Source organism: Mycothermus thermophilus, assembly GCF_041956435.1.
Source record: "Mycothermus thermophilus strain CBS 625.91 unplaced genomic scaffold VTJ04scaffold_5, whole genome shotgun sequence".
In the NCBI taxonomy this organism is placed as follows: Eukaryota; Fungi; Ascomycota; class Sordariomycetes; order Sordariales; family Chaetomiaceae; genus Mycothermus; species Mycothermus thermophilus.
The window spans coordinates 877,921-898,376 of NW_027191431.1; the positions used below are offsets into that span (position 1 = coordinate 877,921).

General features: G+C 53.9%; 9 protein-coding genes across 9 annotated transcripts; 5 read left to right on the top strand and 4 right to left on the bottom strand.

Annotated features, from left to right (window-relative positions):
* Positions 1–23: 23 nt before the first annotated feature.
* On the bottom strand, positions 24–1,147 carry VTJ04DRAFT_7355 (uncharacterized protein; the record flags this gene model as incomplete). Its single annotated transcript, XM_069365673.1, has 2 exons — positions 24–958; positions 1,018–1,147. 2 exons carry the CDS (start codon positions 1,145–1,147, stop codon positions 24–26), a joined length of 1,065 nt encoding a protein of 354 aa, XP_069216684.1.
* Positions 1,148–2,089: 942 nt separating this feature from the next.
* VTJ04DRAFT_7356 (uncharacterized protein) lies at positions 2,090–4,628 on the top strand (the record flags this gene model as incomplete). The annotated part of the gene is made up of 3 exons (XM_069365674.1): positions 2,090–2,137; positions 2,217–3,324; positions 3,373–4,628. The coding sequence occupies 3 exons, from the start codon at positions 2,090–2,092 to the stop codon at positions 4,626–4,628; spliced, it is 2,412 nt and encodes an 803-aa protein (XP_069216685.1).
* A 1,234-nt stretch (positions 4,629–5,862) lies between these two features.
* Positions 5,863–6,193, bottom strand: VTJ04DRAFT_7357 (uncharacterized protein; the record flags this gene model as incomplete). Its single annotated transcript, XM_069365675.1, has 2 exons — positions 5,863–6,110; positions 6,175–6,193. The coding sequence occupies 2 exons, from the start codon at positions 6,191–6,193 to the stop codon at positions 5,863–5,865; spliced, it is 267 nt and encodes an 88-aa protein (XP_069216686.1).
* A 29-nt stretch (positions 6,194–6,222) lies between these two features.
* On the bottom strand, positions 6,223–7,094 carry VTJ04DRAFT_7358 (uncharacterized protein; the record flags this gene model as incomplete). Its single annotated transcript, XM_069365676.1, has 3 exons — positions 6,223–6,450; positions 6,536–6,879; positions 6,956–7,094. 3 exons carry the CDS (start codon positions 7,092–7,094, stop codon positions 6,223–6,225), a joined length of 711 nt encoding a protein of 236 aa, XP_069216687.1.
* A 171-nt stretch (positions 7,095–7,265) lies between these two features.
* Positions 7,266–7,682, bottom strand: VTJ04DRAFT_7359 (uncharacterized protein; the record flags this gene model as incomplete). Its single annotated transcript, XM_069365677.1, has 3 exons — positions 7,266–7,432; positions 7,534–7,567; positions 7,617–7,682. The coding sequence occupies 3 exons, from the start codon at positions 7,680–7,682 to the stop codon at positions 7,266–7,268; spliced, it is 267 nt and encodes an 88-aa protein (XP_069216688.1).
* Positions 7,683–9,078: 1,396 nt separating this feature from the next.
* Positions 9,079–9,873, top strand: VTJ04DRAFT_7360 (uncharacterized protein; the record flags this gene model as incomplete). Its single annotated transcript, XM_069365679.1, has 2 exons — positions 9,079–9,424; positions 9,488–9,873. 2 exons carry the CDS (start codon positions 9,079–9,081, stop codon positions 9,871–9,873), a joined length of 732 nt encoding a protein of 243 aa, XP_069216689.1.
* A 4,392-nt stretch (positions 9,874–14,265) lies between these two features.
* VTJ04DRAFT_7361 (uncharacterized protein) lies at positions 14,266–15,139 on the top strand (the record flags this gene model as incomplete). The annotated part of the gene is made up of 3 exons (XM_069365680.1): positions 14,266–14,548; positions 14,621–15,033; positions 15,113–15,139. 3 exons carry the CDS (start codon positions 14,266–14,268, stop codon positions 15,137–15,139), a joined length of 723 nt encoding a protein of 240 aa, XP_069216690.1.
* Positions 15,140–15,656: 517 nt separating this feature from the next.
* On the top strand, positions 15,657–17,086 carry VTJ04DRAFT_7362 (uncharacterized protein; the record flags this gene model as incomplete). Its single annotated transcript, XM_069365681.1, has 2 exons — positions 15,657–16,279; positions 16,333–17,086. The coding sequence occupies 2 exons, from the start codon at positions 15,657–15,659 to the stop codon at positions 17,084–17,086; spliced, it is 1,377 nt and encodes a 458-aa protein (XP_069216691.1).
* Positions 17,087–18,275: 1,189 nt separating this feature from the next.
* On the top strand, positions 18,276–19,601 carry VTJ04DRAFT_7363 (uncharacterized protein; the record flags this gene model as incomplete). Its single annotated transcript, XM_069365682.1, has 5 exons — positions 18,276–18,335; positions 18,386–18,467; positions 18,534–18,694; positions 18,747–18,956; positions 19,011–19,601. 5 exons carry the CDS (start codon positions 18,276–18,278, stop codon positions 19,599–19,601), a joined length of 1,104 nt encoding a protein of 367 aa, XP_069216692.1.
* Between the last annotated feature and the right edge of the window lie 855 nt (positions 19,602–20,456).

The window sequence follows — 20,456 nt, forward strand, 5'->3', positions numbered from 1 at the left end:
TCGATGGGGCGTGTGTCTGCCTCCTAGTCTGAGCCGTTGACGGACACGCCGCCTCGCCACAGTCCATAGAAGCCTTCGCAGTTCTTCCACATCTTGATCGTACCATCCTCAGACCCTGTCGCGTATAAATTGCCATCAGGGGAGAAGGCAATGGACCAGATAGGTCCATGATGGCCCTTGTGAACGTCTAACTCCTTTCCATCATCCCAACTGTACACCCGAGCCCAGGTGCCTGGCTCCTCTCCCACCACAAACTTGCGGCCCTTTAGGTCGAGACCAACACTTGCAATTCCGTGGGGAAGCTTGATCTGCTTCAGCTCGTCTTCGGCTCTCGGCCCACCCCAGAAGTAGGCAGTCTTTCCAGCAGCAACGGCAAGGACAGGAAGGCCGCCGCCAATGTCGGTGGGCGAGCTATACGACGGGGCCAAGGACACAAGCTCGCACGACTTGATCTCTCCCTCCAGGCGGAGCTCCCGGATACAACTCCTGCTGGGCAGGTCGAACCAACGGAGTGTGTCACCCGACGCGGTGACGAGGACCCGGGGGTCTTGAGCCCAGATGATGAACTTGATAGCCTCCTTGTGCACGCCCTCGCCGATCTCGAATGCTCGGGACGCTTCGATCGTGACCGGGGTGACCGGGCCATTCCCGGACGGGTCAGGAGTCGGCTTCTGGTCGTGGAAGTCAAAGATGCGGAGTTTCTTCTCGAAGCCGCCCGTTGCGACCATTCCTGATTGATCAAAGGGATACGCAACGGCGCGGACAATATGGTCGTGTTGGAGGATGTAGAGTAATTCACCCGTGTGCGTGTCCCAGATCTTGGCGGTGAAATCGGCGGAAGCGGTGGCCGCAGTCGAGGCGTCGGGGCTCAGTCTCGCCTGCCACACTGCACCCTTGTGACCCAAGAAAGTCCCAATCCAGTCGCCTGTCTGGCCGTCGCGCAGCATCGGGTTGCCATCTGAATGAAACTGAGGTTAGATGTATGTAGCGGGGGGTGCTGCTTCTTGGGTTTCCCACCTTTGCAAGCCGAGATCATGTAATAGACATCTTCCTTTTCAAGGGGAGAAAAGCTCAGGTGAGGAACGGGTCGCGAGTGTCCATGGCACGTCAATGGCACGTATTGACGAGGAGCCGGAGTATCGCCCATTCTGAATTATCTTAGGTCGACGTCGCCAACGTGTGTGGAAAGACCAGAGTGAAGGCAGTAAGACAAAGTTCGCGATGATGCAACCGCGCAGGAACGATGACTCGGGTTGACACAATTTCCGTGATAGAATCAAGCCGTGGGGCGTATGACACGTAAAGGCCCGAGGAAAGTGAAGAGGAAAAGTAAATGACGGGTGGTGGTCGGAATGATGGTATATTGATTGGGTCGTGTTTCGGTGAATGGTTGGAGTCGCGTCGGGACGCGTCGTGTTTCTTGTTGGGGTATACGATGGAAGAAAAGAAGAAAAGACCAAACGAGGCCGTGACTCCAGCCGCAGTTGAGCAGATGATTGAGATGGAGGTTGAAAGTCGAAACCGAATTCGGGGAGAGCGTGAAGCAGGAAGAGGCGAAACCTGGAACCTGGCACTTGGGACTGGGTAGGATGGACCCCACCAACCCAACGGCCCGCTCTTGCCTCGACCACAGCGTCTTGCCCCACCTTCCTGCCCCGCTGTCTGCCCCTGAAACCCAAACCACTGATCTGCCTTCTCTCAGTTGCCATCCAAAGGAAGGCGGTAACTGCCGGGAAGCGGCTCTGCAAGCGTAAAGCAGTCACGCCCATATCTTGCCTCAGGCAACATCGCAATCTAATCTGATTACCAACGTGGAAGGACAGAAATTCAAAAGTGCCTGCCTCTTTCTTCCTCCAATACGCCTGCGTCTGATTGTTCTATTATCGCCAACTTGGGATCCTTGACTTGTCCATCAAGGTCCATCGGCTGCCCCGCATCGAGCTCTTCTGGGGAAACACAACCCAGACGGGAAGTCAGCTCCATCTTCATTCCCTCACCAAGCACCCCGCCTTGTGTCAACCCAACACCAACTCTACTTTGGCCTGGACCACCACGGCAGCATCTCGAGCCCGAAGAAGCTTGAAGTAGAATGCCCGATTTCAAACTCTTGGCCCAACTCAAGGGCCATGACGCGGATGCAGGTCCCCCAACTTTTTCTTGATCGGGCGCCGTGTCTCTCTTCTCCATATGATCCATGCTGACATGAGCCGCACCAGGTCCGCGCCGTCTGCTTTCCCTCAGCAAATACTGTCCTCTCTTCTTCGCGCGACCAAACCGTCCGTCTCTGGCAAAAGACCTCCGAAAAACCCCCAACCTTTGAGCCTATCATTACCAGCCAGGGACATGGCTACATCAACTCTTTGACCTTCTACCGCCCCTCCAAGAACTGGCCCGAGGGCCTCATCATCTCAGGAGGCCAGGAATCCATCATCGAGGCAAAGCGTCCCAGCTTGACTGCCACAGACAACGCCGACCGCTTACTCATTGGCCATGGCCACAATGTCTGCGCTCTGGATGTATCTCCGGGGGGTTCCTATGTCGTGTCGGGAGGCTGGGACGGGAAGGCACTGGTCTGGGACTCGCAGAAATGGGAGGTCAAGGCACACTTGTTGCACCAAGGCGAGGTGCGCAGCGTCTGGGCGGTTTTGGCGGTCGACGAGAATATCATCATCACCGGTAGTGCGGATACATTTGTTCGCATTTTCGACCTCCGCCAAGCGAACGCCGGGGGAGAGGTTGAGCCCCGCCGTACCCTCGCCACGGGTTCCGTTGTCCGCGCTCTCTGCAAACTCCCTACCGGCCTCAAAGGGCATCCAAGTGGCGCCGATTTCGCCAGCGCCGGAAATGACGGTACAATATTGCTGTGGAAGATGACAGGCGCTCAGGTTGGCGTTCTGCATGGGCATGACAGCTTCATCTACTCTCTTGCCTGTCTTCCCACCAGCGAGATTGTGAGCTCCGGTGAAGACCGGACCGTACGCATCTGGCGCGGCTCTGAGTGTGTCCAGACGATAACACACCCTGCCATTTCGGTGTGGTCCGTTGCCGTGTGCCCGGAGAATGGTGATATCGTGTCGGGCGCCAGCGACAATGTCGTCCGCGTCTTCACCCGGAGTCCCGATCGTACTGCCCCTCCCGAGGTTTTGGCCCAGTTCGAGGAGTCGGTGAAGTCCTCAGCTATCCCACAGCAGCAATTGGGCTCCATCAATAAGGAGCGTCTGAACCCCAAGTCCTGGCTCCTCACCAACTCGGGAAGGAAAGACGGGCAAGTCACCACCGTCCTGGAAGATGACGGCAGTATCGGGGCGTACCAGTGGTCAACAAGTAAGTGGTTGTCCTGCGCCATGACACACAGGTGACTGACTTGAACAGGCGAGCAACGATGGGTGCATGTGGGAACCGTGGTGGATTCCACGGGAAGCAGTGGCCGGAAGGTTGAGTACAACGGCAAGGAGTATGACTACGTCTTTGACGTGGACATCGAGGAGGGGAAACCGCCTCTCAAACTCCCGTACAACCTCTCTGAGAACCCGTACGATGCGGCGACCAGGTTTTTGGGAGAAAACAAGCTGCCCATCTCATACATAGATGAGGTTGCTAAGTTCATCATCCAAAATACCAAAGGGGCAACCATCGGCCAGACCACGGAGGCCCCTTCGGCAGATCCGCTGGGGACCGAAGCTCGGTATCGCCCAGACCAACCGCAGCAACCAAAGTACCTACCACATACAGGATACCTCGCCCTTACCCAGGCCAAGTGGGAGCCGGTTCTGCGCAAGCTTAAGAGCTTGAACGAGAAGCAGCTCTTGGCTGGCAATAAGCACCTCGCCCTGAATCCCAACGGTCTCAGCCGTCTAGAGTCCGTCCTCCAAGGAGTCATGGGTGGAGATCCAAAATCGAAACCATTGTCGGCCCCTCTCGACGTCCAACACTCCATCTACATGCTCCTTACGCAATGGGCTTATGTCGACCGTCTGCCTGCTGTCGACGTCCTGCGCTGCTTGGTGCCTTACCCAGGCTCTGCCTCGCTCAGTGATGGCGAGTATGGCAACCTGATCAGCATTGTCCTCCGCAGCGCGCTCGATACTCAAGACACCGTCTCATCTGACATCTCGCTCACTGATCTCGTCAAGATTCCCGACGCCTCCAAGCTCAATGTCAATGTCGTCATGATGGCACTTCGTGTCATCGCAAATCTCTTCGCCACCCCCGAAGGCCGCAAACTCGTCACTTCCGAGGCAACCACCCTCGTCAGCCTGTTGGCGCGCATTGCTGGAGTCGAGGGCGGCGCACCGATCGGAGCGGAGAACATGAACTTGCAGATCGCGCTCACGTCGGCGGCGTTCAACTTTGCGTGCCTCGCGTACAACGAGCGCGGAAGCGTCGAGCTAGAGCTCATCATGCTCCTCGTCCAGGTCGCGGCGGCGGTGGTGCGCAGGACCGCGGACCAGGAGGTGCTCTTCCGCGCCCTCATGACGTTGGGCATGATCCTTGCCGCGGGAGGGGATGCGAAGGATCTGGCCAAGACGTTGGATGCGAGCGAGACAGTGAAGGAGGCAGAGAAGAAGGCGCAGGAGGAGAGGATCAAGGCGGTGGTGAAGGAGTGCGAGGGGTTGTTGAGGGCGTAATGCATTGGCGTGATTGAAGGGCAAATGGTGATGGGGGGAGAGAGACTTGTGCGTGATTAGGGACTAGCTGGCGTCTAGCCATGGGCAATCAGAGGAAGTGGAGCCCCATCATAGAAGTGAGATTCATCCAAGAGCTTCGTTGCTGCTCTGAACCTGCGATGTGCGCCCCGGGCTGTCGTGCTCGGCCTCGGTTCGCCAGTCATCCGAGAGTTCACGGCGTTTCCCAGCGTCGGGTGAGAGGTTTGATATGCGACGAAGTGCTCAAGTTAGGGACCAGACTTCATCACGATAGTATGACCTTGAATGTCGGTACGCATCTCGAGAAGTCGGGTGCTGTGGTACCGGGATCCCGGATACCTGTCACAACAGCCGCCGACTTTGCTGTGATGATACGTCTGCAACTGTGACGGCCAAAATCCCGCCATGGCGGCATCAGTGTATGCAACCATACCACTGCAACCAAACCATGTACATACGTAACAGCTCACTTCATCTCCCCTAGCCCTCGTAAGGAAACCATCTGGTATGCCTAGATCCGACATTTCCCATGCTTGGTGGTGTGCGCGCCTCGTGAGACTCTCCCGTTCACATCCGAATCGCTCTCCCCTTGCAGCCCCATCACCTCCTCTGACTAGTCTAGGTAGGGACCAGTGGAATCCCCCGTGGACGGCTGATGCCCTTTCCATTTCACGGCACTTCGAGCATACGATACCCCAAGCATCCACCTATCTTTAACGTGAAACTGGATTCCGTGCTGAGGTCATCGCGATGGCCCCTGGCTGGGTACCTATTTCAACCACGTGCCAGTACCTGAAGTAAGTCTTGGTCAGAATGTAGGAACGGTGTAGACGCAGTAAGATTTGTGTTTCCCTCTTGCTTGGTGTACATGATGTTTCGGCTGGTTCGGAGGGGGCTATGTATCCTACTAGCTTCCTCTTCTGCCCCCCAATTCTAATCTCGTCTTGTGAGATGTTTCATTGTATGCAGTTCTAGGGGGACTTTCTTGGAGTGGTTTAGATTCGGTTGGACTGCGGAGACATCGAATTCATCCCTTGTGAGGTGATGGAGATGGAGGACCCTCGAACAACTCACGGGTCGGTCTAGCTCATCATCATCATCGAAACTGCCGGTTGGGGCCATGAAGCGGAACCTTTTCTAGGGGGTCGTTTTGTATTTATCTGCAACTGTATTTTGCACCCAGTTCATCGTCCTTGCAATGCTATGAAGCCATGTTTCAATGTGGCTGTGCTATCCAACACTCAGATCCGGCCTTCCACTCCTCCCTCCCACTATTACAAACGGAGAGAGAGTAGAAAATAGAGAAAAATAAGACACAAGAAGAGAAGAATGAGGGACGAAGGAGAACCCAACTCTCTGATCCATTCCAGCCGGATATCATGACCACACCCCAAAACGCCAGAGCCCACAACCAGAACCCAGAATAAACCCCAAAATCCCATGGAAAAATGTTACAACAGCAGACTTGCCGATATGATCAGGGCGTGGCATAGACATGCTCGTCCATCCAACCCCCTCTTCTCCTCACAGAACCCAGATCCGTCCATCCAAGCCACATGTTTCAAATCACCCTCGCTCATAGTAACGCCCACATCAGCCCCATCACAGCAGGGAGGTATCCCCAATACCTCGCCAGCTGGGAAACCGACGGCGAGGCAGCAGAAGTCCTCGTACCCTCGCCGGGCGCGCGCAGGGTAAGCGAGTAGACGTCAGCGAAGCCGATATCGGTGCTGTTGAAGCAGTTGGTCTCGTTGACAAGCGCGATCTTTGGGTCGCCGGGCTCGGCGAAGATGATATCGACGCACTAGAAATACAGAGCACACATCGGTCAGCGCACTGTCATCTTGAAAACATAAAGCTCCAAGACTATCCGAGGGAACAAAACATACCGAATACAACGCCGCACCATGCACTGCCAATTCCACCAACTGGATGGTCGCCAAATCGCCGGGCTTCGGGTGAACGTCAGCCGCCATCGGGACCTGCGGCAGGCAGACGGTTCCCGGGTAGGGGTTCTTCGTGGGGCCGAGGATTTGGAAGGGCGGAATGAGCGGGTGGCTCATGTTCGGGGGGCCTTGGAGGTCAGGGTTGTCGGCGGGACCCTCGTTGCCGAAGCCGATGTTGACGTAGATCATGGCTGTCTGGTGGCCCGAGAACCAGCCCGGCTGGAAGGCGAGGGCGCCGCCGGTGGTCGGCCAGTAAGTGCGGTTCTTGGTTGTGGGCATGCCGCCGCCTGGGGAAGGGAATTGTTAGCCGGGGGGGAATTGACTGAGGAATATGAGGCGACGATGGTGAGGGAGGAGACTTACATGGATACATCCATTGCATGCCGTACGGGAAGGACTCGTTGGTGATGAGGTTGTTGCCGCGCCAGCCGGGGTATGTGATGACGGTGTGGGCGGATGCCAGCGCCGCGCTGGCGATGGTGAGGAGTGTTGATGCGAACATGTTGAGGATTGTTATGTGGATGTGTGAATGTGGTGTTGCGGATGTGCGACCCGAAGATCGAGGTGAATCCCGGTGGTCGGGAGGTCAATCCCTATTATCTCGACGCCCTTCTTTGATACCCCAAGAAAATATGCCTCCTCTTATCGGCAGTCCTCGGGACTAGTTTGATGTTCAATGTTGTGTTGTTGTTGTTGAAAATTCCCGATTCTCCTCCCCACAAAGTCCGTGGCTGGTGCGCGAGACGGTGTAAGTGGCGGAGGCCTGTGGTGATGGGTCGGTCGAAGTGGCCGCGCACGACAACACGCAACGGAACGCAAGTTGGAGGTCGAACCGACAGTCTTTGGACATGCAAGGTCGAAAAAAATCTCAAGAGGCAGAGGGGAAAGCGTCTGGGCGGCGGGAGGGTGATATCTGGCGGTCCTCGGCGTGGCAGCCGTACCCTTCCCCTCTTCCAGCCGCCCGGGCTTTGTGACCTGCGAGCCAATATTGCATGCTCTGTCACCCACCCCCCTACAAGCGTACGGCGCCGGTTCCAAGGACGGCGGGACCACCTTTGCCTCCAAGCATGCCGAACCAGAACCACACCATCCAATGTGAGCGGCTTTTGGCAACCGTCTGTCTCTCCGTCACCCGGCCAGTCACAGGGCAGGAAGCGGGCTGCGGCGGCGCAAGCGGTGCATGCCGACCCTCCCGCCCCTAGTCGCTCAACGACTGCCAGGACCAATGGGCGGCCGCAGCGGACCGCTTGGCCAGCGAGCGAGGTGACGGGATGTGCAATGGCACACCAGTTCTGCCCCAGCGACTCGCCAAAAAAAGATGCCCCATGCTTGCTGGACGCCAACGACCCGCCTGTCCATTCGGGATTCTTTGGGCAGTCAGCAGTCCAAGTGAGCGTGAGCCGTTGAGCGGCGTTCCGACGGCCATGGCTCTCTGCAGGGAGAAGGCTGTTGTCATATATGGTCAAGAAGCATCAAGACGACTACGCCGTAGAGACCCCAGGTAAGCGTCTCCTAAACTGCTGGGTGCAGCCATAATCATTCCAAATCATCTCTTCGCATTGTGTTCAAGACCTGGACGATGGTTGCCCTCAAGTGAAGTGCCCAGCGTCCATTCGGACTCGTCCTGGGAAAGTCGCATTGGATCTCCACCCGAGCAGCGATCCGCCAACCCTGTCGCACAGTTAAGCGCCCAGCCATCCAGCCAATGGACCAATCAGCTTCTCCGAAGGACCATGTGGGGCGCGGGGAAAGGCGGGTCGAAGATCGTCGAGGACGCATTGTTTGCTCTTCAGCAGCCCCCAGCAGAGATCTTTTGACCTGACCTTGCCGCAAGGGGCAGAAGACGGTGCCTGAACAGGAAGTGCCGGCATCGCGCGTCGCGTGGTTCGAAAGGCCACATCGCGATCAATGGACTGATGGTTGTTGAATTTCTTTCAAAAGTCGTCACTTGAAGCAGTTTGCCGATGCCCTCAGGTTACACGAAACGCAACGAAACACAAAGGCCCGGCGGTTGGTCGCACTGCTGCCGATGAATAATTATCCGGTAAGCTGACGAGCAGGATGGGATACAGGAACAACAGACTGGAGTGGGAAGGAGATGGACAGAGCGCCAGGAGCACGGCCCCTCCGTTTGTGCGAGTACCTTCTCTGAGAACAAGGTTCATGTTTGACTCAGGCATCCAAAAACACTGATGACGGAGGTGTTGACGTTGGGGATGATGTGAAAATGCCATGCCTCTCTCGTCAAGATGACGTTCTGCATGGAGAGACAAGGCGCTCGTCACCGGCTGAAAAAGGAAGGCGGTGGAGCCTGGCAAAATCTATATCAGCCTTGCAGCAACAGCAAGCCCCGCCAAAACTTTTGGTGGTTCTCAACATCACAAGCCACAGCATCATGACAACCTCTGAGTAAAATCTACTTTCGCGCTATTCATAATTTGATTCCGCTTTGGCAAACAGCTCCTGACTGTGACCAACTTGGAAATATGAGCTCTGACAACGGGGGCTGGATGCAAGTCTTCCGTCGGGGCAAGCGGCGTGAAGCCCCGGTCATTCCGGATGTCCTCCGTCCCAACCCTAACCCTGAACTCTCTCTCAACGACATCCACGACCATCACCAGTCCCTGGTTCGGAACACCCAGACAAGAGACTGGTGGCAAAATCTTCGTACAGTTCTCTACGATGCGACAAAACAATCGGGATCTCTCCCACTCATAACGAAAGCCGTATGCCTCGGCACTGGCCCGTACGACCCAGAAAATGGCAGCATCACGGCCCGGAAGACGGCTCACTTACAGACGGCCGCCTTTCGCCACATTGTCAACCACTTCGGTAAGACCTTGACCGCGATGGCTCTCCTCTCAGAGCAAGAGCAGATTCCTGACTCGCTCCCAGAATGCGTGACCGGCCAGAAAGTCCAGTGCTACATCCAGGAACCCCGCTTCACCAAGATTGACAAAGAGTTCTGCCATGATCTGGATATGGACGTCGTGGACTCGCCGGATGGCTTCTCCATCGTTGACGAGCAAACCATCCTGTTTGGCATCCACATGGAACTGGACATCTACAACCAGGCCCTGGCATCCCAGCTCCCGGCTGTCTACATCGGCTCCAGCCTGCAAGAGTGGGAAAACATTTTGGGCCAGTACTACGACGGGAAACGTCAGATCAAGAACCGCTTGACAGCCTTTCGTGAGATGGACAAGACGTATCACAAGTTTGAGTTCCCGGACTTTGAGAACATGTTTTCGAGCACCGTCATGTACTGGAAGAAGGTTTAAGTGAGGGTTTTATGGTGGAAACGTGGGAACATGGGCAGAAGGAGTGTCGAGTCCAGGACAGAGAGCGGAGTTCATGTAAGGATACACGGAATAGCGATACCCATAAGTACCGGAAATGGGACCTGATGACACAAAGCACGTGTGTTCAGCACTCTGACGGAAAACTGTGGTCAGTCCAGTATCAGAAGTTGTTGGGTCATGGAATGCAAGCAACGGAAATGTGGCCCTGAAAAATCCCTGGATTTGCTATCTTCGAATCCACGGCCAGACGTCCTGGGACGTGGAGGAATGAACCGATCACTGCCATCCTAAGTTGTCCCCCTAACTCATCCTTACCCATGGGTATCGTTTTGTTCCACTCCGAACGCCAGAACGCCATTCCCGTAAGTCCCTCTTGTCCAACATAGCCTGTTGCCGTTTTCGCCTGGTGAGGAAATCATCCTACGTCGGTCAGTCACGGTCACCTCTCGGGGCTGTTCTGGGGACTCGGCTCACCTCTGAGAATGTGCCCCATGTCCAGCGAAGCATTTAGCTCAAGGCTCTTTGGCTGTGGCAGTCGGCATTGCTGCTGCTCGAACCTTGGTGTTGCTGACTGAGTTGGTAGAGCACTGGCTAGTTCTTAACCGAAATTATGGCGACCGTTGGTGCAAGAGAAGCAGAGAGTGCTGTCTTCGAGGGCGGCATTGCGACACTTCTTGTCGCAGGTCGCGCATTCGCAGGACTTGTAATCCTCCGCAGACATCTTGGTCGCTAAGAGTCGATGACTGACGACGGTAAGGTGCTGGAGGAAGTTTGATATGGGTTGGCTGAGGAGACTTGTGTAATGCTCTGGCACAGGAGGAGAGTGTTGAAGCAAGATGGATGAGTGTGAAGTGAGGCTTGATGGTTGCTTGATGGTCGTTGTTGTTGAAGCAGGAAGATTCGAAGTGAGGTTTGTTGTTGAGAGAAGGGAAAAGAAGAAGATCAAGGAGACCTGCTGGCTATATACACAAAAAACAATGGTTGATGACAGAAAACCTATAGTTAAGGTTAAGGTCGACGTTGCCATTGCCATGTTCTCTCGGGTTGTTCCAAGGTTCGTGACCCCTTTTTGTGGTTTGAAACCTTACACGGTTAGAAGCTCTAAGACGATGACCAGAATAATCAACTGGCAGCAGTGTATGAGGGCAACGAGGAATCGACGTACATAACCCTGGGTTGTCAAAAAGGAACGACACTGGGATTCTCTATTTCAGGGTCAGGGGTCTCTAGAATATTGACAGTTCATGCCAAGATGACTGGAGAAAGCTGTGATCTGAACGGTTCGGGGTATCCCATCCACCCAAGTTTAACTCTAGACACCATGGCAGGCCCAAGAGCGCAGGATCGAACTTTACAAGAGCAAGATAAGCAATTGAGGAGTGGCGGAATGGAAAAAGAAACGTGGCCATACTTACCAAAATATCCGACCCGAACGCCTGTTTCTTGAGTCCTTGTCCTGTCTTCCCCTGAAGAAGTTCCCACTGGGTGACCTGTCTTCCGCCAATTCCAGTTTCCCGTGACACTCCCAGAGCCTCTTGATCGTCTCCAAACCGATTACCACCACCAGAAACCCAGGATCACATCCTCCGTAGCGTCAAAATCGAGGCCACTTTCGGGCTGATAGCTGAAGTTGTGATGGCCGTTGGTGCAAGGGAGGCATATTAAGGTCGTGCCTTCAACTGCGGTATTCCGGCACTTCTTGTCGCAATAGCTGCACTCGCATGACTTGTAGTCCTTTGCCGACATTTCGGTGGTGATGGGTAGCTGGAATTTGACGAAAGATGCGCTGAACATGTCACAGATCAGGTGTTCTTGTTTGTGTTGTAGCGAGAGGATTGGTCTTTGGACGTAGGCTGGTGATGGATGAATGAACTTTTGGTGAATGTCGTTGACGGGAGTCTTGTAATGTTGATGATGATGGAAGGAGGAAGCAGCGGAAGATCTGATGCAAAGATATTGGTCGCTTGACTAAGTCCTTGCGGGCACGATGCTCGTAGAACCTCAGGCTAAGGTTTCCATCTTCTTGTTCGCTTGGTCGCCGCTTTAAGGTTGGTCACTTCCTTCTTGGTTCACATGTTTTCCCTCTCAGGCGACCAATTGGTACCAGGCCGTGAAACTGACCATGAAGCTCGTGATGTCGTGAGGTCGGTCAACCGACTCTACGCCACAGGCCCCTCAATAATGTCTGAAGATTGTGGGATCAGAAGGATGAACATAAGCCATAATCGCAAACGCAATCACCTGAGAAGAACCACAATATTCACGCACGGCCAGGACCAGTTTTGAAGCAAAGTGTTGGTCGAAACCTGATTTTCCAATGTCCCCTGATGTAGAAATCCCACCCGTCTCATCCCCGTTGGTGAGACAAATGCGAAGACTCCCACATGCTCCGGAGCATCACCTAAGTGACGATAGTTAAGATGCAGCAAGGGAGGTCAGGTATCACACTGGAAATGCCTGAGAAAGAGGCCGACATTGCGTGGTCATCGTTTGCGTTGCAAAAGCATCTTCGAGTTGGCAGAACCACTGCGATAAAGAGAAAGCATCGACTCTCCTTCCACCCTAGCTAGTAGTTCTGTTGCATGGCCATAACTTGTATGTCATCACGCCTCAGAACACCAAACTCATGACCTCGAACTCAACGCCATGCAGAAAGATGACAAACTCAGAGTGCTCGTTCCCATTCCGAAACATAGCCCTCACCTGTCCAAGATCCAAGATGCCACATTAAGGACCTGTGCTTCTTTCAATTGCCCCAAACTATCCTTGTCATGAAACCTGCAAATACCGTCCACTGACTTCTGTGAAACTATGCCTTGCTGTTTGAGGTATGGATCCCTTCTCGACAGTAGGTACAAAGCGAATTGTCACCCCACGCGAGGTACTCGCAAACCACTTCACAGGTGCTGCAGAAACAGGAGTGATGGCTTCCGGTGCTCTCCATAGCGTAGGCGTCGGTTCCACCGACGGTAGGAGAGTTATAGGGGCTCCCTTCAATATAGTCGTCAATGCTCTCCATGGGGCCAGCGGTGGGTTAACCTTGTTCGGATCGTGGGTTGAGAAGGTCCAGATGGTCGAAATCGCCCGTTGAGAGGTTGTATTGAATGCCGTTGTTGAGTCTCTTGAGTTGACGCGAGGAGAGAAGTGTAAGAGAGCTGGTTGTCGGATTGTGGTGTCGGTGGAGGAAGAGAATGGAACTCGAGGCACAGCTCAAAAAGCCGGAAGCGTTTAAAATGTTGAAATGCCATGGATACAACATGCTTTGTGACTCGAAACAACCTTACTTCACATTTATTCTTTATGCGTTTTTAGATTTTAAGGATCTTTTGACTTCGGATGACATGATGCGCTGTGTAATTTCAAGATGCTCGAGTTCCATGCCATGGTTGATGACCCAAACCATGACAGTGTTCAAGGAAACAAAATGGTGTAGGTGGCACGCTGGCTTTTTACGTTGGCATATACCGTGGCGCGAGTCCTTTGTGCAAGGTAGACCGCTGGTCGAGGGCACAACTTCAGGTCGACGGAGAGGCGCAAAAAACATGCCAGATGACGTTGTACTGAAATGCCGGAGGACGGTCTCAGGGGTGTGTTTTGTTACTTCCGTCCTTGGAAATATGTGTTCTTGGCAACCGGCGCAACACGTGGCTGTGGGTCCAAACTTCTCGGAGGTTCGGTAGGCTCGGTGGCTCCACAGCGGCCCGGATCGGGACCGGACCCGGTGTCTCATCCACCGCCCCACCACTCACAGCATCGTGGTGATCTGGGTTTCACGACCTCAGCCATGGCAATGGAATCGGCTGCGTCGATCTTCGAATGTCCCGTCGACACAATTGGATCATCCCCATGCACAGACAGCTTTGGCCGCGCCACGACATGACCCCGCATCTCTTGCATGATGGATTACCAAGCAGTCAGCCCTCACAACTCTCGGTATTGATGTTGAACCGAGCATTTCCCTAGTATCCAGGGTTTCTAAGCATCAAAATAGCAACGACGAAGTAGTTGTGTACTCAACTTCAACGACTCCATTACGCCCCTCACAGACAAGACACCTTTGTCCCGGGAAGATGCCCCTGAGCTGAGGGAGTATTAATATTTGTAATGTGGTTTCCGTTGCCAGTATGAGAGTTAGCGTGATGAGGCTTAGCAATCAACTCGGGAGTAGCCTTGCCGCGGACCAAAGAAGACGTAGGGCGTTATGGCGTCCATCCCAGTCTCCAATTGATGGGCATCGACACCTATGACCGGTTAATACAGGAAGCGAAAAAGCATAAAATGCGATCCTCCTCCCACTTAGTTTGTCCAAAGAACTCTGGCATCACCAAGAGAAGATATCACAGCTCCAGATTTACAGACTCAAGAATCACGATGACTCCCAAGTCAATCACCTGCATCGGCATCGGCAACATGGGCGCTGCTCTTGCGGGAGCCTTGCTTACTGGCAGTGCTGCCCCAACTGCGCAGTCTCCCAACCTCACTTTGTGGAACCGAACGCCCGACCGACCACAGGTTCGGGCGCTAGTGGAGCAGGGCGCAGTGCTGGAGACTAACCTGGCGACTGCGGTTGCTAACAGCGAGGTCGTGGTAATTTGCTTGCTTGATTATCCAAGCGTGATGGCAGTGTTCTCGGCTTTGGAAGGGGGACAAGGAGGTAAGATATCGAATCCTTGATGACATCGCGACCTACCAACATTCCCTCAAGCGCTAACAACATATTTCTAAGGATCACCTCTCGCTAATAAAGTCATCGTCAACCTCACCAACGGCACCGCCAGCCAAGCTCGCGCTTCATCCACCTACTTCAAGCAGGTCCTCGGCGCAGCCGCCTACTTTGATGGCGCCATCATGGTCGTTCCCCAACAGGTCGGTACGGCCGAGTCCTTCATGGTCCTCAGCGGAGAGTCGCAGGCAGGATATGACACCCTGGTCCGCGATGTCCTAACTCCCATCGGCGCCACGCTGTATCTGGGCTCCAACCCCGATGGCCCAACACCGAGAAATGATGAGGGAGAAAGCGACCCTGGCGCGGCCGCCTTGCATGATCTTGCCGCCCTCTCTGCGATGTACGGAATGTTCATCGGGGCATTCACCGGCTTCGCGCTCCTGCAGAACGGCCTGAAGAACGGACAGACCAAGGTGAGCTCAGCAGCTGGCCAGAGCAAGGAAGGGAAGGTCCCGAACGTCCAACATGCAACCGACGCTGTTACGGTTCCAGTCCTCAAATCCCTGGCGCCTCATGTGAGCTTGCTCGCTGAGCAATTGGACAGAGAGGATTGGCTGAATGATATGGGCAATTCGTTGGCCATGCAGTTGGAAGGGGTGAAAAACATTGTTCGGGCGTGTGAGGAGGAGGGGGTTGATGGTTCAGGGTTGACGGTTTTGGTGGGGTGGATGGACGCGGCAGTGAAGGAGGGATTTGGAGCTGGGAGTGTTGTATCGGTGGTGAGGCACATGTTTACAAAATGATGGATGAATGGCTTGAGATGTGAGACGTTGAAGATCTGGTCGCGTCTTCCAGTGTTTCTCTGGATGGAAATTGCCTTCATGAAGATGCCAAGCATCGGGTGTTCGGTTGTGGCGGAGAGACGCGAACAGGGATTCGCGGTCTTGCTTTTTCTCCGTTTGCCCTGGAATCCAAACAGAACCGTTTGTGGAGATCATCTGGGATGTGTGGAAATGATGTTTTCGAGTTTCTCTTGACCTTTTGTTGTCGCATTGTATTCTTTCTCTTCCCACGAATCTCAACAAGTTTCAACGCAATGTCTCAATCTCAAGTCAGGCTTTACTCGCATGCCGAGTTTGTCGCCATGCTCTCCCAACCTCCTCCGCCACGACCAGTGCCCGAGCTTGACCCTGTCAAACGGTTGGAGCAAGACAGGATTGCTCTCCAAAACGCAAAAGGCAAGGCTGCGCGTTATGACATCCTTAACAAACGTTGGGCACCCGTCTCGGCGTCCGCAAACATCGCTGCCAAGTACCAGGTAGAGATGGACAGTCTTGAAGAGAACAAGCTTTTCTGCATGTGCCGGCCGCCATTTTACAATGGCGAGCCGACTGACTCGGATGAAGAACCATCGGGATGCGACAACGGTGAGACGTGTCTTTGCCTGAAGCTCGCCGAGGAGCACCCAGATCATGTGTGGACAATCACGTACGCAGGTTGGCGCAAGCTGCAGGACCAGTTCAAACTCGCTGATCTTCGGTGTCCGGACTACTATGGCATGTACACCTTCAACGACCACAGCGCGTACGGTGTCCTCGAGGTTCTGCAAAACCTCATCCTGGACTTTGACGAGGTCGGCTACAACTGTTTTTTTCGATGGGCAATATGTGAGGCACTGGCATATTTTCTGAACTCAGGTGTTGGCTTTGAGGTGATGCAGTACGTTCCTAGGTCGCCGCTACCTAAGAATTTCCGTTGACATAATTTTTGAGAATCCACCATGAGACAGTTGATGCCACCTTTAAGCTCATCGGGCGTCTCTTCCTCACAATGCTCGCCATGTTTGAAAGACACGAGGTTCTTCTACGACATCGACAAAACCGCGGTCCTCAAAACCTTGGCCTGATCATGTCTCTCTTCATTAACTGGGCATACCAAGTGCGTAAGGGTACCAGTAACCTCCTGAGGACCAGCGCTCGTTGCGGTATTAGCCCAAAATCCTCGAAGCGATTCTGGCGCCCTCACGCTTTCGACAACCAAGTCCTGGCATACGCAAACAAGTACAACATCACGCTCCACGGGCCGTATAGGCTACAGGAGGCTATCGAGGCTCTCAATCCAAACGTCGACCTTCCAGAGGTGCCACCCCCGGACACCGACTTTGATGCTCTGAAGCAACTCGATCCATTTAGTTTCACGGCAACACTTCGCCTCTACAGGGTCAACCACAGCGGCGTCACGGCGTGGGTGGCGGGGGTTCGCAACACCTTGATTGACATTGGTGGGGACAATTTGGACATCACGACGTGGATGTCTGAGAAACGCAAGTCGCATCATTTTGACGGAAAGGATCCGATTTCCAAGAAACAGTTCCAAGCGCTGTTGAATGGAGAAGTGTTGGGAGTGAGCTCTTTCCGGGCAGGTGGCCAGGAGAGTGAGGATGAGGATGGAGAGTATGATAAGACGGGCCGCCGCATCATCATGACAAGGAGCCGAGCTAAGAAGAAGGCATCAACTCAGGAATGAGAGAGGGCTATGGAGTATGCTAGAGATGCACGACTTCTATACAAGCATTCTGGGGAGTGTGGAGGAGTAATTGATCGGGTATGTAAGGGAGATCGTTGGGTCATACAAGCCACCGTCGAAGTCTTCTTCAACCAAACCATCTCCCAACCACTTAACTCCTTTTCCTGCTCCATAACCTAGAAAGTCTTTGCAACCAACCTTCCCATCCCCTGGCCGTTTGACCTCCCCCCAGATGTCAAACGGCATCTGTGAGTTCAAAGTCTTTGTTTGCTTGTGCAAGCCAAAACCAATTACCAAGAACTGCTCCTATCCGAATGCTTGACTTGGTGCAAACGGATCTGCCCCTCGTGCAAACAGAACCGCCGAGTTCCCGCAGCAACCCCCAACCTTCCTCCTTGCATATATTTCGAGAATTGATCGCGATGTTCACGATGTTGATGTTGGCAGTTTGACTAAGACTCTACCACCCGTCTCTTCATCGAAGCAAGGATCTCGTTGCTTTTTTCCAGCTGTAACCTCACCCCACAGCGCCCAGATCATGAATCCTCGACGCGTCGCGTCGCGTCTCGCGTCTTGTTGTTGAACTCTCACACTCTCCCAAGACTAGGCGTTCATCATCTTGTTTCTCAATTTGGTCTACGAGTACGATTACGGATAGCAAAAATGCCTCCAAGGGGATCACCATTACCCAAGAGTGAGAAGAGGGAAGGCGATGAACAAGTGCGCATCAAAATGGAGGAGACGGAACAGTGCGACGTGATGCAAGTGGGCGAACAAGAACGGCACAAGAGATGGGTCTTTGTTTCAGTGAGATGTTTCACCGAGATGCGGCAGTGGCTGATTGTCGAGTCCTAGCTGGCTCAGCTCGACCGTGAGGGGTATGGCGAGGCAAGGCGCACTGCCTCAAGCACCTGCAGGATGATGCAGGGCAGACAACTTTTCCCAGCGCTTTTTCCCTTCTTATTCGTGGAGTCCGAGTTATTCAAGGCAGTGTGCCCCTTCAAGACAAGCCCACCAGCGTGTTCTGCACGAACCAAGCAACATGTCACCGCTTGTGAATTTGTGAATCTTCTCCATCGCTCGGTTCCCAAGACTGCTTTGATACACCCTACGCCTTAAGTAACAATTCGGCACGGGCAGTCTCTCAACAGACGTCCGCCTGACTGAGCAAGTCCACCTGTGGAACAGTATGGTGGCACCGCTCATTCCAGCTTCTCCGCACACGCGCTCAGGCAAGCTTTTGGAGCTGGTGCAAGGCTACGAGTTAGAAACGAAAATTATCGACAAAAAACAGTCCAGCACTACTTCTACCGTCGCGGAACAAGTGCCTCAGATCGGAAATATAAAGTTGTCGAGACATGGACTCATGTTGGGAAGATAGGTGAGAAGCGCTCGAGCAATCATGGAGCGAACGCGGCAGTCTAGCTTACTCGTCGTGATATCACAGGGTGCGGCTCTTACGGTTCCGTATGGCTCGAACAACGCAAAGACAGCACTCGCGGCGACGGCCCGTCGGTGCGTGCCGTAAAGGAGATCAAGGTTAACCCAAAGACCATGTTTATGGCCGGCCGCGAGCTTGACGCGATCTTTACCTTCTCCCATAACAAGGTAAGGCGGCATGTCCCTGTCTCAGTTGAGATGCGATGCTGACATCGAGTAGTACGAGCCGCGCTTCGTTAAAAGCTATGGATGGTTTCGCACTGCGAATGCTATTTTCATTACAATGGAATATATTGAACACGGAGATTTGCGCGCAAATCTCAAAGGCCCTCTAAAAGAGACCGAAGCGAGGACAATTGCCTGGCAGCTTTCAGAAGGCCTGAGATATATGCATGACAAGGGGTTTGTGCATCGTGACCTCAAACCTGGGGTTCGTATGGCCCATCACCTCCATTCCTCACGCGAGTACTAACTCTCTGAACAGAACATCCTTGTTGTCTCCCCGGGGCCGGATTGGCTTGTCCAGATTTCCGACTTTGGTCTGACCCGACGTCTGGACGAAAGCGATCAAAACACCATGCGGCAGGGGACGTTGGGCTATATTGCTCCGGAATTGCTCGGCCTGATTGATGGGGGCTGCTCCCCCGCAGCCGACATGTGGTCCCTGGGCTCGGTTATCTATCGAGTACTTACAGGGCGTGAGTTTCTCCGGGATGTGGGCGAGGTTCGCAAATACGTGAACGGCCAGACTACATTTCCTCTCAGCGACATTCGTGGTGTTGGTCTATCTGAAGGGGGAATCGACTTTCTGCAGAAGCTCCTGAAGGTCAATCCGGGATCCCGAATATCGGCCGCAAACGCCTTGAGACATTGCTGGCCGCAGGCTGCTGCTCAGGATACCCTGCCCATACCAGAAGGTGCCGGGCCTGAGCCTCCCTCATCGGATTCAGCGCTTATTCCAATCATGGGTCCAAAACCCGAGTCCTCGGCGCGACAAGAGGATTCAACGATTCCATCAGCAGCGTGGTCCTGGACGGACTCGAATATCCCTGCCAATCAGATGGAACCTCCTTAGGCAGGATGCACACCCACCAGAACCTTCGACCATTCCATCAGCTGCGTGGACCTGGAATAGCCTGAGCAATGCCTATGAAGGAATGGATGTCTCAAAAAATGACGACCCCCCCAATGACGCACCAGGTTTCCAAGAAACAACGAAAGAGCCAACCAAGGATACAGGCGTGGTGTGGAACAACAGGGGAGAAAAGATGGAGAAGGAGGAAGAGGGAAACTGGACGCAAGAAGCAAGGGAAAGGATGGAAAGTTGGGGCTCAGATCGGGACAAGTGGCCAATGAATCCGAACAAGAAACGGCGCCAAGGAGGAATATGGGTTTTCAACCTCGAGGACGTAGAACGTGGGCTGCTATATGGGGTCTTGAGAGAGTACCCAGATGCGATATGGGAGGGTATGTTTGCGAGAAAGGCGCTTAGGAATCTTCTGGAGGAACAGGAGATAGATGGGACTCAAGAAAGCCAGCTGGTGAACGGGGTAGAGTCGGAAGAAGAGGCAGTAGTAGTGGGTGAGGTGGAGGAGGTAAATCTTGAGCAGAACGAAGCTGAGGAGGAGGTGATCCGAGAGGTAAATGATGAGCCGGTGGAGGAGATGAATCAGGAAAGGACGGCAGGGAGGACAGACGAACTGGAGCAGCTGGAAAGGGATGTGAGCGCAGGAAGAAGAAAGGGAACTGAGAAGGAATACATTAAATTGTGGAGGAGGGTAGTAAAATGGTTGTCCCGTCCATGGGCGAAGATTGGATCGAGGTACGGGTACTTTAGGTAGGTGACTTACTCCAGGTCACGGCTGAGGTAGTGAAGGAGAGAGGATGGAGACTTGGAAACAAGCTTCATGTAAGATAGCGTTAATACCTA